Source organism: Psittacula echo (genome assembly GCF_963264785.1).
Source record: "Psittacula echo genome assembly, chromosome: 8".
NCBI classification, from domain to species: domain Eukaryota; kingdom Metazoa; phylum Chordata; class Aves; order Psittaciformes; family Psittacidae; genus Psittacula; species Psittacula echo.
Window position 1 is genome coordinate 13,552,996 of NC_137744.1, and position 15,496 is coordinate 13,568,491.

The window sequence follows — 15,496 nt, forward strand, 5'->3', positions numbered from 1 at the left end:
AAGAACAGCAGCCTTTAAGAGAGAGTTGTCACTGTTGATATACCTACTCTCCAGGAAGAAGCAATGGCATTTGGAGCCCATCCCCAGAGTAATTTAGTTTAAAGCCCATCTCACCAAATTGGACCGCCTGCTGCCAAAGATTCTTTTTCCCTTTTTAGACAGTTCTATTCCATCCCTCCCTAACATTCTATAATCATTAAAGCACAACCTATTGTTATAAAACCAAAACCTTCTCGATGGCACCAGCCATGAATACCATACACCAGTTTAATTGCACTTAACATGTAAGACTGATTTACATTTGCTTCTACAGAAAAAGGAGAATTCTCTTTCCCTCATGTATCTCGAGTGTCACCTGTAACTGGTAAATATTGATTGACTTGTATCAGCTGTGGGAATGAAGCCTTTCTTGCTCACTCTTAATGTAGGTATTTTGCAATGCCTGTGGAAGGCAACCACTTCCATCACTAGTCTACATTTTCTTTGTGAAATTACAGCAATAATAGTGGGATGTGGAAATTAGACTTTGAGACTTCTAAGCTACATTAGCTGATAGAGGTGACTTAGCTCTTTGCTCCAACTTATCTTGGGATCTGCAATTACAACAACAGCATCATAAGAGGGAATATAGCCCTATAATCCCATATAAATGGTTTCTTTGCTAACCCACGCATTAATGTTCTATGGTTCTGTTTCCATAGAAGCTGCTGGTCAACTATGCAACATGCCTCACACTTTGTATTGAGAAGTTGGGCTTTTAGTCCACAAGTTACCCAATCTATTAATTTCACCTTTTGTGAAATGTGTATCTCTCTTTGTGGAGGTTCATGAAATAGATATATAGAGAGCATTTGTAGTACTGCTGGAGCCAACACCAAGAAACTGGAAGAGGAAGGGTTTGGTAGTAAGAGCTAACATATTTAACATATTTAATTCAATCAAGTGACATCAACTGGCTTCTAGGTTTAGGTCTTGAAGGCAAAAAAAAATGGACAGTGTTCCTGCACAGAAATCCTTATTACTCAGCAAAAGAGATTGAGAGACCCTAGAATTGTCTTTTTTTGCCCAAGCTCTATCTGAAGGCAAAATAACAGATGTTATTGCTCCCTACAAATGACAGCTCTCTTCTAAGGGAATTGTATGAATTCAGTCACAAACATTACACATCCTTCTCCCAGCCATGGCAAACCATGACTGTCTCATGGAAGCTGCTCTTCCTTCTACACCATCTCCTCTGGGGCTAAGTCCTAACCACGTAAAAACATTTACTAATTCTAAGCAAGTGGTTAACAGCTTCAAAGCTGATGCTGCACAGCGCTAATTGTTTGTTGCTGGGAAATCTGATTTCGAAACCCAGACCCCTGGGGTTACTTGGCACTTCTGCAAGATCAGGCATTGCAACCTGCTCCAGCAACCGCACTCCCTTACCCACTCCAGCTCCTTTTCTGATCATCTGGTTTCCCTCTTCCTTATTGATACATTGCCATGGGAACAAATCTTGGAAAAAATATTCAGAAGCACCTGGTTTTGTCTTTAAATGTTATCTTTTGAATTCTCACCTTTCCAGCTCTGCATTATGTAGGGGGGGATTCTTTTCCTCCATCTACCACTAGATGGTATTGGTTCAGCAGACACCTTTCCTGCCTGCTCTTCATCCTGGCTAGAATGCAGACCCTCAGAAAAGCAGGGGCCTCGGCTCATTCGTTGCAGAGCACTCCATCCGCACAGACTGTTCTCAGTCTGAATGTCGAAATGTGCTCACTATGCTAAATGAGCCCAAACCAACCGAGTTCAGCAGTTACACAACAGGTTGCATTTTCAGGTTGCTTTTAATCTTTCACAGGCAGGCTGCACCACAAGTCACAGAGACCAGATAAAGGGGCTGCAGCGTGAAAATGCTCCAAGCACTTGGAGGTGGGTAGCCAGTCACCAGACTAGCAGGCTTTCTTGCTGCATTTGCTGGACAAACAGGGTTCCTTTCAGTGGCAGGCAGTCATAGAATCCTGGAATGGTTTGGGTTGGAATGGTCCTTAAAGATCATCTTGTTCCAACCCCCTGCCACAGGCAGGGACACCTTCCACTAGGCCAGGTTGCTTACACCAAGCACTGTCCAGCCTGGCCTTGAACACTTCCAGGGATGGGGTAGCCAAAACTTTTCTGGGCAACCTGTGCCAGTGCCTCAGCACCCTCACAGGGAAGAATTTCTTGCATGGAGCTCACTGCTGAGAGTCGGAAGGGTGTCTCGGGAGAGAAATTGCTCTGTATAGGCTTTTGGTTTTATATTCTTCAAGCATCCCTGGTGATTGTTGCTGAGGACAACAGCTTAGAATAGCAGATCTTTGGTTTCAGCTAAATTGGCAGCTTCTTGTGCTTGCAGCATAGTTTCTGCTTAAGGGCAAATTTTATATTTGCTCTATAATCCAGAGGTAGGACAGGTCTGTGGTCTGCCTGAAATTTCAGAATACTCAACGTATAAAACCTGAAGCAAACAGACAAGGCTTTGTACGCTCCAGATCTTTTTAAAATAACTGACAAAAAAAATGCAAATAAAAAGCTTTTTTTCCCTCACAATTGCAAAATTTTTCTAATAGTTTTGTATTTCCCATATGTGCTCATGAAAGAAAAGCAGTTAAATATGCATGAAATCATTCAGCAATATTTTTATTAGTCTGGCAGATGAAGATATGAAGTAATTTTACATTAAAAATTAATGACTTGGGCTGTGAAGCCTTGAATCATTTGCCGCTTTCTAATGCTTAATATGTAGCTTTATGGTAAGTTTATTTGGTGTGAGACTTACTCAATTTTTATGTTTCCTTGGTTTGTTACAAGACTGCTTTTATTGCTGGGGAAGCAAACAGGAAAATCAAACCAGAAGTGGAAAGAACATCATGTATATAGTGATATATAGTGATTCATATTTTTCAGTCAGCTGATTTATATCTTAACTATGCACTGATTGTTTTGCCAAATTGTTCGCTGTGTAATCCATACATAACCAGAACCTGCTCACACATTCGGGTTGGATTTAATGAGTGGATAGCTGGAGATTAATTAGATGTTTTTAAGAACTGCTTTGAAGTCTCAAGCTCATGTTACATTGCAAATCCTTCTTCCATCCCCATCCAGCTGGGCAAGGGCTTCAAGGCACCTCCTGCTCCGCACCAGCCCCCTCATGCCCCTGCCATGCAAATTGTCTCTCTTGTTGGCTCAGGAAGCAGTAGAATTAAATGAGAGGAGAGCTGTATTGTTTTAAAAGGGTGTAAAATTAGCTGGCTTAGAGTGAAAGTGTGACTGCAAGAGCCAGACCTTCCTCTGTAAGCACTGAACAGCCCAAACTGTGCTGCATCTTAAACAGGAAGGAGCCCCTGGCTAAGCTAAGTTCATTGTTTGGGGAAAAAGAACAAACCAAACCAAAACCAAAAAACTTGCTTCTAAAATAATTCATCTTCTTTCTCATCTGTACTGGAGAAAATATAATAAGAAGACCTCACTATTCACAGTCAGTGGGGAGAAAATCACTGCTGCAAACTGTTGCTCCTTCCCTCCCACCTTTACACACTGTAGCTGCTGGTGCAGTGTCATGTCCATTGCCTCTAGCCCAGACCAGGCAATTCACCCTGAGCCTGACTAAGCTCTGAGAAGCAAGCTCACAGCAGGAATTACCAGAACAAAGTGCTCATTTCCTGGCCTTACTGCTTTCGAGGAAAACAACCTTCTCTTATATTTCTTCTCTTCCAGGCTCATAGGCAGCAGGATGCCCATGAGAGCAACCATCATGCTGTGCCATGTGCCATTTGGCACTGCACAAGGAGCAGGACAGAGTCCAGGCTGCAGGAAGGCCAAGGAAAGAGCAATGCGTGGAGTTAGTGACTCACACAATTGAGATTTGGCATGGCTGAGTGGCAAGAGAGCAACATGGTTTTACCATAAAAGGGGTAAATGTGTTATATTGTTGGTAAATTGGTAAATGTTATATTAAAAAAAAATAAAAGGGGCAAATGTGTTATTGCTGTGATAGATGAGATTCAATTAAACAGCAACGTTCAATTAAACGGCTTCCAGGGCTATTGTCTAAAAGCTTGCAATGCTTTGTGTTCCTGCTAGAGCTGTTGAGCACAAGCAAATGAGACTGCACAACACCAGTCTCGAGTTGAAAAGCTGTGCTCAAGTCCACCCCTTGGTGAATATTTAAGCAGAGTAGAGTAGCTTCAACAGGAACATGAATAGCTTAAACAGAGTAGCATTGTGGAGACGCTCAGTCAGGCTACAGGACAGTGCAATCTGCCGCAGTCCTTGGTTACACTGGGGACTATTTCACTCAGATTTTGACCAGAAACTTCATCTCCGTCTGGAGAAGGAATTTTGATTAATGTTAGTGCCAGGAAAGCAGGAAACCTCTAAGAGAACAAACCTCCTTCCTAACAGGACAGCATAGGAAAACCACGGTTTCCCTTTAGAAAATGTCTTAGCCCTCACCTGGCTTTTTTTTTTCCCCTCATTTATAGTGTTTTGTACTGGTGAGTTCATGAGAACATGTCAAGAACATGGTTTTCTGTGGCTCCAAGACCACTGCCATCTGCTGCTAAGCCCAGACCTTCACCCAGGCGGCTGTGTGCTCGGCTGCGGTTTCGCCATACACCGGCAATTTCCATCTCCCTCAAGGAAAGCACTCTTAAGCAGCGCGGCCTCCACTGCTGTCCCAGGCCCGCACTCGGGAGTTCTCTATGCTCAGACAACGCTGTCCGAGCACAACAGACGACGCGGCTCGGTTGCTATGGAGACGGAGGCGCTGCCGCTCTGCTCATGCGCGGGCCGCCCCTGAGGGCTTCCGGCAGACCAGAAGCTTCGGTGGAGCGGGGTGCGGAGCAGTGCCAATGGATCGTTACGTGCCGCCGGTGGCGGGTGTGGGCGCTGTTCCCGTGCCCGATTTCAGGCAGTAAGTCCTTGTGAGGGGAAGGAAAGGGCAGGGCTTGACTTAACTTGACTTGACTTGGCGGCGGGAGGGACAGGCACCCTTGCGGGGTGGCAGGCCGCGACCGGGCCGGGAGAAGGGGATTCTGCTAGGCCGCTGCGGGCGGGTGTTGCTCCCGGGACCACCCGAGGTGGCGACAGCGGAGGGGGCAGCCTCCGAACGGCACTCGGGAAACAGTGACTGCCCGTCTCGCGCCGCTGGCGAGGCGAGGGGAGCGGGGAGTGAGGGAGGCCCCGGGTTTGCCCTGGCCGTGCCGCTTAACCCCGGGCAGCCTCAAAACCCCGGCTCGGAGGCTGCTCTGCAGTTAGAAACCCCGCGTTGCGGCCGGGATTAGACACGAACGTTCGCTTTTGCTGCGTAGGGAAGTGATGGAAGTATGTCAGTGTAAGAAAAGTGTCTGTCAGCACTGGAGTTTTTAAGTTTGCTAATAAGCTGGACCTCATCTTACTATTCTATGAGTAGGGGATAAGTAGAGAATAGTTTCTAATTTCTGCAGGAGAAGTTTAAATGGGGTTATGCTCTCCATCCCGACAGACCTTGAGACAAACTCTAGTAAAGGAAAGTTTCCAAATATCTTTGTTTTGGTTTGGTTTTTGTGTTGGTTTTTTTTTTTTGTTTGTTTGCTTTGCTTTACAGCTACTTAATATGCAGTCTAAAAGTATGGCAATACATGACCAGGAAAAAGTGCTGTTGGCTTTACGGTAAAAGTTGTGTGTGGCTGCACATCACTGTCTTTTGATGGCTGCTAAAGGGAGAGTTCTTGTGGTTTTTTGTTGTGGGTTTTTTTTTTGTTAGTTTGTTTTGTTTTGTTTTTCTCTCTTCCTCTTATTTTTCCAAAGAAATTTTAAGGATAAAATGTGATTTTAAGCAATATACTATGGCACAAATGTGTTTGGATAAAACATTTTGAAAATACTTATACAAGAATTGCTGTGGATGTGCCTGGAAGTTTTTAGAATTATGTATCCCTGACTTGAGTTGGGTTTCATGCTTGTTTGTGTGTCGAAGCTTTAAGGACACATGCCCTTGAATCCAGTAGTTTTTGACAGTCAGAAGGGTATTGCTTGGTGTGCATGTTTACTTCAGCATGAAATAATGTAGTCAGCCAAGCAGAGTGAGTGAAAGCTGTTGAAAGCACACACTAAAACAAGCTGTATGTAGTGTGTTGTAAATACAAAACCTGTTCTGGCAGATCACTTTCAGGGAGAACTCAAGCACATAATCCTTCATTGTGATTCTTTCTCAAGGTCTTTTACATCTGTGAAGGTCTCAAGGTCTGTTTAGGTCTGCCTTTTAGGTCAAGGTTTAGGTCTGTGAAGGAAAAAAGTTACTGGTGTTTTGTATTTGTATTGGCTCTGATTATTGCTACAGTTATCCCAACTTTCTTAGTGGAAACTAAGAAATTATTTTAAGTAGAGGAACAATAATAAAAAGGAACTTCGCTTCCAACAGTAAGCCGTTAAAGTCATTCTGTGTACTTCCCTCTGCACCCGAGTGTGCAGGATTTGTCATTTTCCTAGACTTCTAATTCTTTTTCAACACAAGACGGAACTTGGCAAGTTCTAAGGCAGAATACTGTCATATGACAAGCGTGTATCTAATATTAGATGTTTAATAAGGATGTAATAATATACTGATAAACACACTAATGTAAACCCCCTGTATTATTAATGCTTGCAAAGCAATAACAGGGAAAAATCTAAAGACTGGTTTTAATCTTGTCTGTGAGCTTTGACTGGTAGAATCATTACATTGTTTTGAATGCTGTGATTTTAATGTTGCAGTCAACAGATGCATACTCCGAGTCTTTATCTCTTCCAAATGATGTAAGTACTTGATTCTAGAAGAGTAATTGGCTTCTGGTTAGGATGAGTTCTTGTCCTGTTTCAGGTGTATATATTATGACTTTCTTCTGTGTGTAACTTTTCTTATTTATTTCAGAAATGAGGGTTCATTAACATCAACTTTACGAACACTTCTATTCTTCACAGCTCTAATGATTACATTACCTGTTGGGCTATATTTTTCATCAAAGGCTTATATATTTGAAGGTAATTCTGTTTCTGCCCATTAGCATTACTGTTAAAAGAAAGAGAAGAACAGTCCTCTAATAGCATCTTTGTTTTCCTTCCTGTTTTGAATATTTGTTTCCTTATGCAGATTAATGGCCTTGTAATGTCTAATTAGAACAAAAAACTATACAAATAGTCTGTGCATCCTTCCCTGCATTGTGGTCTCGGTTTGTATCGTACACAGGTGCATCCATTCCCCTTACCTAAAGGGTATCTAACACCACCCTGCAGCAGACTTTTATCCAAATCACCAGGGCTATGTTTCCTGCAAGTGCTGCAAACTAATTGCATAGTCAAGATACTGTTGTTTACTGGGCTTATTTTTTAGCTTTTTAAAACATGCCTATATTGTAAGTGTAAAGCAGTTGTCATATACCCAGTTTCAGATACTGAATGTAATTGCTTGTAGAGTTTCCTTTTAATAATAAGTGAAAAGATATTTTAGCTGTTTGTTTGGAGCAGTTCTATCAAACTACTACCAAACGGCCACGTTCTAGCCTTGGTTCTGCAAGGCTTTGATAACTTCCTAATACTATAGGAGAAAAGTGTCTTCCTTCAAAAGTGCTCTTTTAGAGAGCAGTTTGTGAATACATAACTGAGCTGTTACAAGGTGATTCTTCCTTGGTGTGTGCTGCTTTATGTGGTTCTGAAGGCTGAAGCTGAAAGCTTTTTAAGTAACTTTCAAGATCGCTTTTCACCCTTTCCCCCTCTCCCTGAGGTGTAGCAAGCTGAGCCTTAACTTTGCTCTGTCAATTAATGGCAAGATCTGTCAGCACTGATAGGCTGGGTTTGTGTTTGGAGAGTGGTGGTTTTCATGTGCTGTGATAAATGAAGAGAAATTGTATTTGTTTTTTTAATTTGGTCTCCTGATACTTGAAGGCTTCTTTCATGTGATATGCATTCATGTGTCTTAACTGGTGAGGAATTACTGGTCTATGATTTAAATACAAAAGGTAGAAGTCCTTTAAATTTAATTGTTGCTTTACCATTCTATCCTGTTACAGTTGCAAATATATAAATTACATCCCTGCCCATTTTCCTGCCCCACAAGAGTGTTATACTTTAAAAAAAAAGGATGTTGAGTTTTATTTGGTACTGAAAGTACCAGAAAAAGTGAATGTTACAGAACTCTAAGCTGTTGACTTCAAAACCAGGGTATTTACTCTTAAATATTGCATAATTGCAGTCTCCTCTAGTCCCAAAATAGTTGCAAGGTCTGTAATTAGCATGGTAAATTCTTTCCTATGATTCCTCCAGAGCTCAGTCATTTTGATAAATGTAATTTTAGTCTTCAGGAAAAAATGTGATTTGCTGTTTCAGTGTTCCTAATGACTAATGCTCTTTGCTTTCTTTTATTTTCTCAGGTACCTTAGGAATGTCGGACAGGGACAGCTATTTTTATGCTGCCATAGTTGCCGTCATTGCTGTTCATGTGGTACTTGCTCTCTTCGTATACGTAGCATGGAATGAGGGCTCTCGACAGTGGCGGGAAGGCAAACAGGACTAGGATGAAAATCATTGCCATCTGATGCCTACAGACTGTAAATCAGATTTTTGTGAGCTGAAGAAAAAACATTCTTCACAATGTATAATACAGATGTACAAAGAGGAGGCTAATGCCTCCACTCTGGTTAGAGTAAGACTTGTGCTCATCATGAATGTGAAACAGTATTTTCTCTAATGCTGATGGAAGTTGTTCTTTAGCCAGCCTCTGCTACATGGAGCTGAGGTTTTCACCTAGAATTAAAATGAAATCATTATTTATTAAAAAAAAAAAAAAAACCAAAACCAAAAAATAATCCTCTAGCTGTCTTTGTCATTCCTAGTACTTTTCTGGCTTGCTTTGAAAATAATATTGTCATGAAGCAAGCATTTCTGAGTTTAGAAGTAATTGCAGGAATAGAATGGGTTGGAAACTCAGGTGATGTCTTTCTAACGTGAAATACAAAGGGTTTTCTGGTTTTGCTTTTGTGTTTGTTTTTTTATTATTTTCAGATGTAATTTTTTATTAAAGTGTAAAATTCAGTCTTTAATTTCCTTTTAGGAGGACTGTTGTATTACTTCATCGCTTATCTTTCCAGTCTTCTACAGTTAATATTGATAATGCAAAGGAAATGGCATAGCATGTTTTTTTGTGTCTACATTTATATGTGTTCTTGATAATTGCTAAAGATTGTAGTTGGATACCCTGGGGTGAAGTGGTATCAGTAACAGCTATAAGCCGCTCTCATGGCTAGTAGAGGAATGAGCAAGAGCAAACATGCTGTAGCCACCTGTAGACATTATCCTTTAAGAAGCAGAATACAAGAGTGATCATATGGAAAATTTGCTTCTGTTCATAAATATGAACTTGTGCACTGTGATATGATACAATATGTTGATTGTTTTCTTTTTTCCTTAGTTGTGTGTAGAAACTCTCTGTAGCCAAACCGTAATGAGACTTTTGTGTTGCAGGATAACCTGAATTTCATTCCACTGCTGTGCTGTTGTTGGCAAGCTTTTAGTGTGTAGATAAAACATTTCTCCTAAAAATTCCAGCAATGCATAGAACTTTCCTAACACTGATGAGTGCTGTTAGGCCGCTGTGCTTGAGGTGGTTCTGTTAGCTGGAGTTTTGCAGTTTGTTGTTTTAGTTGAGCCATTTCCAGAGGTCTTCTGCTCCGTATCAGCTGGGAATGGTTTTGGTGCTACATTTGTCCATGGTAAAATTTTTCTTCAAGCCTTTGTGTCATCTATGGATTATGTCCCCCGGTCTCCTTCCTCACATCTCTACACAGTCCCAGCTCTGCACAAGTATCTATACCATGTCACACTCATGCAAATAGATTTTTGCATTATGTTGCTGAAATGTGAACTTTTCTCACCCAGGAGCCCGTTGTCAGATTGCTGCCAGCAAACTGAAAAAGGGTCTTGTAGCATTTGAAATCCAAATTTAGGTTGTAAGCTGGCTTGTAGTGAAGAATAAGTAGGAACATAGCTGTTGTGCTTTACTAGCTGGGTGTTGTGCTATGTGTTTCATGTTTCACATACCAGAATCCCTAGACTATTTAGTTACAAAAATGTGAAAAGTTTGTGCTATAAGAATAAGCACTGTAATGTCTCAACTGTTGGGGTAATGAGCTGAACATTTATCCATCCATTGGAAGATCTTCTGTCAAGACAATGCTTTGATCCAAAATGTTCTCCTTGGAAAAAAAAAGACAATGCACTAGTCACTGCGTAGGAGCAGCCATGGAATGGGTTAATGTTGCCTGTGCCTGAGAGCTGAAACCACCACTCAGGTAAATGGTGCAATGGAAACAGTTGAATGGTGGAATTACATCACGACTAGAGAGCTCGAAGAACAGAAACTGTAGACATGCAGTGTGGAGTGTACATGGAGTAAATGATGCCATGCTGAGACTTCTGTTGTGCCTTATCAATACTAAGGTTTAGTATTGTTGATTTAGATGTTTCAGGAGCTATGTTGGGGTCTCTGCAGGTTGCATGTTTCCTACCATGTACCTGATGTTCCTGTTAATGCAAAGCTAATTCTCATGGCAATTTTTAAATAGTTTAATAGCCATTGTAATACTGTGCTATGCTGGGATTGCATGGCAAGGTTTTGTTAGCAGGGGGGCTACAAGAGTGTCTTCTTTGAGAAGATGCTCGAAGCTTCCCTCAGTCTTGTAGAGACCCTCTGCTGGCCAAGGCTGAGCCCATCAGAAACACCATCCCTGTAACTGTCCATCTTCATAAAAATTTGGTGTTTTTTCCAAAGCTATAACTGAAACAGTAGTGGAATGGGCTGTGTTTTCTGTGCATCAGTGATAGTGGTAGCACCTCTGAGTTAACATATTTAAGAAGGAGAAAAAACTGCTGTGCAACAGCAGCTGGAGAGAGAAGTGAGAATATGTGAGAGGAACAGCTCTGCAGACCCCAAGGTCAGTGAAGGAGGAGGTGTGCCAGGCACTGGAGCAAATCCTCTCCTTAATCTCATGGTGTAGACCATGGTGAGGCAGGCTCTCCCCTTGCAGCCCATAGAGGTCAATGGTGGAGCAGATACTGATCTGCAGCCTGGGGAGGACCCCACATCAGAGCAGGGGAGTGCCTGAAGGAGGCTGTGACCCTGTGGGAAGCCCACACTGGAGCAGTTGTTCCTGAAGAACTGCAGCCCATGGGAAGGACTCACATCGGAGAAGTTCATGGAGGACTGTGTCTCGAGGGAGAGACCCCATGCTGGAGTGGGAAAGTAAGGTGGAAGGAGTGGCAGAGACAGTATGTGATGAACTGACCACAACCTCCATTCCTCCTGCACCACTGGAGGGAAGGAGTTGGAGAAAACTGGGAGTGAAGTTGAGCATGGAAAGAAGGGAAGGGTGGGGGGAAGGTGTTTTAAGGTGCAGTTTTTATTTCTGATTACTCTGATTTGATTGGCAATAAATTTAACAAATTTCCCCAAGTTGAGTCTGTTTTGCCTATGATGGTAATTGGTGAGTGATCTCTCCCTGTCCTTATCTTGACCCATGAGCCTTGTGTTGTATTTTGCCTCCCTTGTCTGGCTGAGAAGGGGAGTTGATGGAGCAGCTTGGTGGGCCCTGCTATCCAGCCAACATCAACCTACTACATTACAGACATGGAAACTGGTAAAAGTTGTGGAAAGATTAGTATTCTGTTGCTCTGGTTTTTATTTTCTATAAAATGCCGATGAAAAATTTTTACAGTGTAGCATTTTAAATTGGAACTGTAAATTTGTTCGTTTTATTACTAGGAATGGATTTGAGACAACTGTTGTTAAGATAAAATTGGGAATACTTAGTCTGCATAAACCAGTACTTGAAAATTGCCTCTCACTTAGTGGTCTGTCCTGTGTTTGCGCAGGTTGACAGTTGGGCAGTTTATCTAAAGCAAGAATTGTATCTAGGAGTGAGCAAATACCTTGAGACCGAAACTGTAGCAGGAATTTTCTGCAATGTTTTCCAAGGCTATAGGCAGTTAAGGCACTGGAGGAGTTGAGCAGTGGAAAATCGGTGGCTACTGAAAATTAGTTTAGTTTTCTTCTGTACTTATAATCAGGGGCTTTTTTTCAATGCCTGCAGAGCATAGTGGTGGGTGCCCAGCTGTGAGTGTGCAGGTGATAACCTTTGGTTTGTGCTTAGAAATGCCTGGCATAATTAATCTGGTAACTGCTAGCACTGAGTAGGAAGTCTCCAGAGAAAATGGTGATGTTGGTGATCACACTGTTAATTTTGTCATACACTGGTATTGATTAATGTACATGAACTTTATATTCAAAACAAAATACTACCTACCTAGTTTGTTGTGTGAGAGGGCTTAGTAATAACTATCAGTTAACATTGAAAAACAAACAAAAACCCAAACAAACCCACATTCATCCCTCAAAACTGCAACCTCCTGCATCATTCTCACAGTGCAGGTTGTTGGATGCTATCAAACTTACAAGAAGCTGAAGGATGTAATTTTGCCTGCTGCTAATGCAGCGTGACAAACTAGAGGGCAGGTTTTTCTGCCTTATTTCTGTGATGGAAGAGGGGAAGTTGTTTTGGCTCATGAACAGTAAACTGGTTGATGTTACTGCTGAGAATAGTTCAGATGAGTGAGACAGGAGAAAGGAGAGGGCCCTTAAAGCAGCAAACTAAGCCACATGTATTACAAAATACCATAATATGGGTATGACTGGAATTTGGTTGGGCTGCAGCCCATGGGAGGGGGAAGAGGTCCTGTGGAGCAAAGAACTGAACTGGGGAGGTAGGGTGAGGATCAGAATGTGCTGGCACAGCTTTGTGCGTGATGCCTGAGGTAACGTGCTTTTGGGCAGAAGTGTTTGTTTCACTGTTCTCCAGGGGATTATGCAGAGTCATTGATCTGAAATATTAAATGTAAATCATACAAAATGGCAACCCAATTCCATTTTTAACTTCCAACTGAAGCTGTTCATGGGTTGACAGCCTTGGAGTGTGTGATTTGGGCCACACGTACTCAGCTTTGTCTTGTGCAGACTAGCATTGTTACTGGCTCTGAGTCATCTCTTAGGGCAGGGTCAAGTGCTTGGTGTGTAAATATTTCTTTAAAAATAGCGAAGAGCAACTGTCATTCTAATGTTTCGTTAGCTCTAATCAAACGTCAGGAGGAACAGGCTTCTTGTTTCAAGTTCACAGGGAAAGTGCTTGCTGTTTTCCTGCGAGGGGAGGCTCTTATGTGCTTGAATGGGGCTTGCAAGAAGGAAACACTGTGTACTTTAGGCCACCCACAGTCATTCTCCTACATTTGTGGTGAGGAATGACCAGGGAGAACTTGGAAAATCACGTAGTTGACTTGGTGACTGTCCAGCTGAATGCCTGGGACTGAGTTTTCTTGGAGCTGGTTTGCTGTCATGTTTCACAACCCTCTCTGTCCTACTCGCTTTGGATAGCGCATTCTTGCCGAGATGATTTGCTGTGGATGCGCAGTGTTTCCAGGAGTGATGTGCTTACTTGTAACTGCTTTTATTCTAGTGCAAGCTACTCATGGGCCTGGAAAAAAGCTGTTGATTCTTATAATTGGCACACGGCACACTGTAGTTTAATATTTCTAGTGTAAATGGCCCAGGGCTTAGCCACAGGGGGTGTTATTAATTAAAACTGTTTTTAATTGAAGGATGATTTATGACTGAGTTAACAGCAGTCAAAAGTCAAAACCTGCTGTGGGTGTGGGCCTATGTGGCAGACACCACTGAGGAGCCAGGTAATACCTTTGCAGTTCTTCATCCTCAAGATGCAGTTTCTCTTGACTCATAACAGCTCTGCTGATGTTGGAGATCATGTAGAAGTACCAACGTTTAGCTCCACAGCTGGAGTGCTTCATAAAGCTCTTTCAAGGGAATGAGTCATGAGTGTGTAGAAGGTTTTCTGCCTGACAGAGAAGACAGAAGAACATGCTTTGCTCTCAAACCTTACCACAGTTTGAACCCTTTTGTAGAAAATTCCCATAGAAGTAGCAAATGTTGGATGAGTCTTAATTTGAAGCATTATGATAGAGCTGTTTTCTTGAGAAGCTTGTGTTGCAGCCTGTGGGGTTGGTCCCTGTTCTGAAGGTCCTGTCACCTTTGCCAAACCAAGAGGAACTTTCTCCATCTAGCCTGGGTCTCCTCTGAGACCTTTGTGCAGCTCTCTTCCCACCTTGCCAAGTGGGAGTGGCTTTGGTCCCTACCATGGGAATATTTATCCTCGCACTTCCTTCACTGTGCGCCCTCCATGGCACTCCATCGCCACCCCTGCCTGAGTCCTGTGAGCATCTGCAACGGCTGGACTTGATCTTAAAGGTCTCTTCCAATCTAAATGATTCTATGGCTGTGTGTCTTTAATACAGCATTTTTTCTCCCAGTGTGAAGTATACTTTCACCAAAAAAATCCAAACCAAAGGTGATTCTGATGATTTGGGTGTTTGAACCGGTTTGATGTTATTTGTGTGTTAGGTGCAGCTAGCTGTGTTTAAATGTGGAGTGGCTGTAGCTCCTCATCTGCAGGTTTATCCCAACATCCCTGAGACTTTCTGTGTGGATATCAAATTCTGTGCTCCATGTGTTTATTAGAAGGTCTTCTGTTTGTCTTTTTCACAGGGTTAATAGAAATAATCCTGAATAGAAGCTGTTTCGCAGCTCCTAGTTTTACTAAGTGAAAACTGGATCTTTTTTTTTGTTTTTGTATGTGAAGTAAAATTGCAGTGGCACCTCTCTTCATGGTAATGACTGCCTGATCTGTTATGTTAAGCCAGTTCCTTGATTTTAAGCTAGCATTTATTTCTAACCCATTATAATTTTGCAAGCAGTAGCAAGTTCCTCATTCTTTTTAGCACTTCTCTCTCTTTACCTCTCCTTGCTATTTGTCAAGTGCTTTTGATGGGAGCAAATATTTTCTATAGTGTGACATCTGTTGTGATTGCTAGTTAAGATTACGTTCAGCTTTGTAGGGAGAGATGAGGTTTTTTTGCCTCTTGGTGGGGATTGTGCTTTCCTGCCTGTGAATTTTGAGAGTTGTTAGTGCTGTTAGCTCTGCTATTAAGGTATGAAAACAGTAATGCCAAGGGAAAAACACTTTTAATTCTATAAGTAATTCTTAATCAGATTGCTATTTGTCCTGGGCTTTGGGAGGAGTAATGAAAAACACTTAAACAATAACATGTTTCTGTTGTCATATGCTTCTTACATTCAAAACAGTCCAGCTCTGTGCTCAAATGTAGTTTTATTTTAACGTATTACAAAACTGAAGAACATTTAAATACTTTGAGTAGCATTGTCAGTGTGATCCAGGCTGCTTTTACTCTTCCAGCTCTTAATGAAAACTACATTGAGCCTTTTGGTAAGGAATTCTTAGTACCTGGAGTGTATGATGCAGCTCCTCAAGAAGCTTGTCCATGCTAGAAAGCCATGTTTGCGTTATATCAAGCTTATGCAAGGGATTAGTTTGAAAGC

At 42.0% G+C, this 15,496-nt stretch overlaps 1 protein-coding gene across 1 annotated transcript; it reads left to right on the top strand.

Moving 5' to 3' along the window:
* Positions 1-4,806: 4,806 nt before the first annotated feature.
* On the top strand, positions 4,807-11,679 carry VMA21 (vacuolar ATPase assembly factor VMA21; the record flags this gene model as incomplete). The annotated part of the gene is given in 4 exon segments (XM_080624830.1): positions 4,807-4,867; positions 4,870-4,939; positions 6,917-7,026; positions 8,412-11,679. Coding segments are annotated over 4 exon segments (384 nt in total). The 3' UTR covers positions 8,555-11,679.
* Between the last annotated feature and the right edge of the window lie 3,817 nt (positions 11,680-15,496).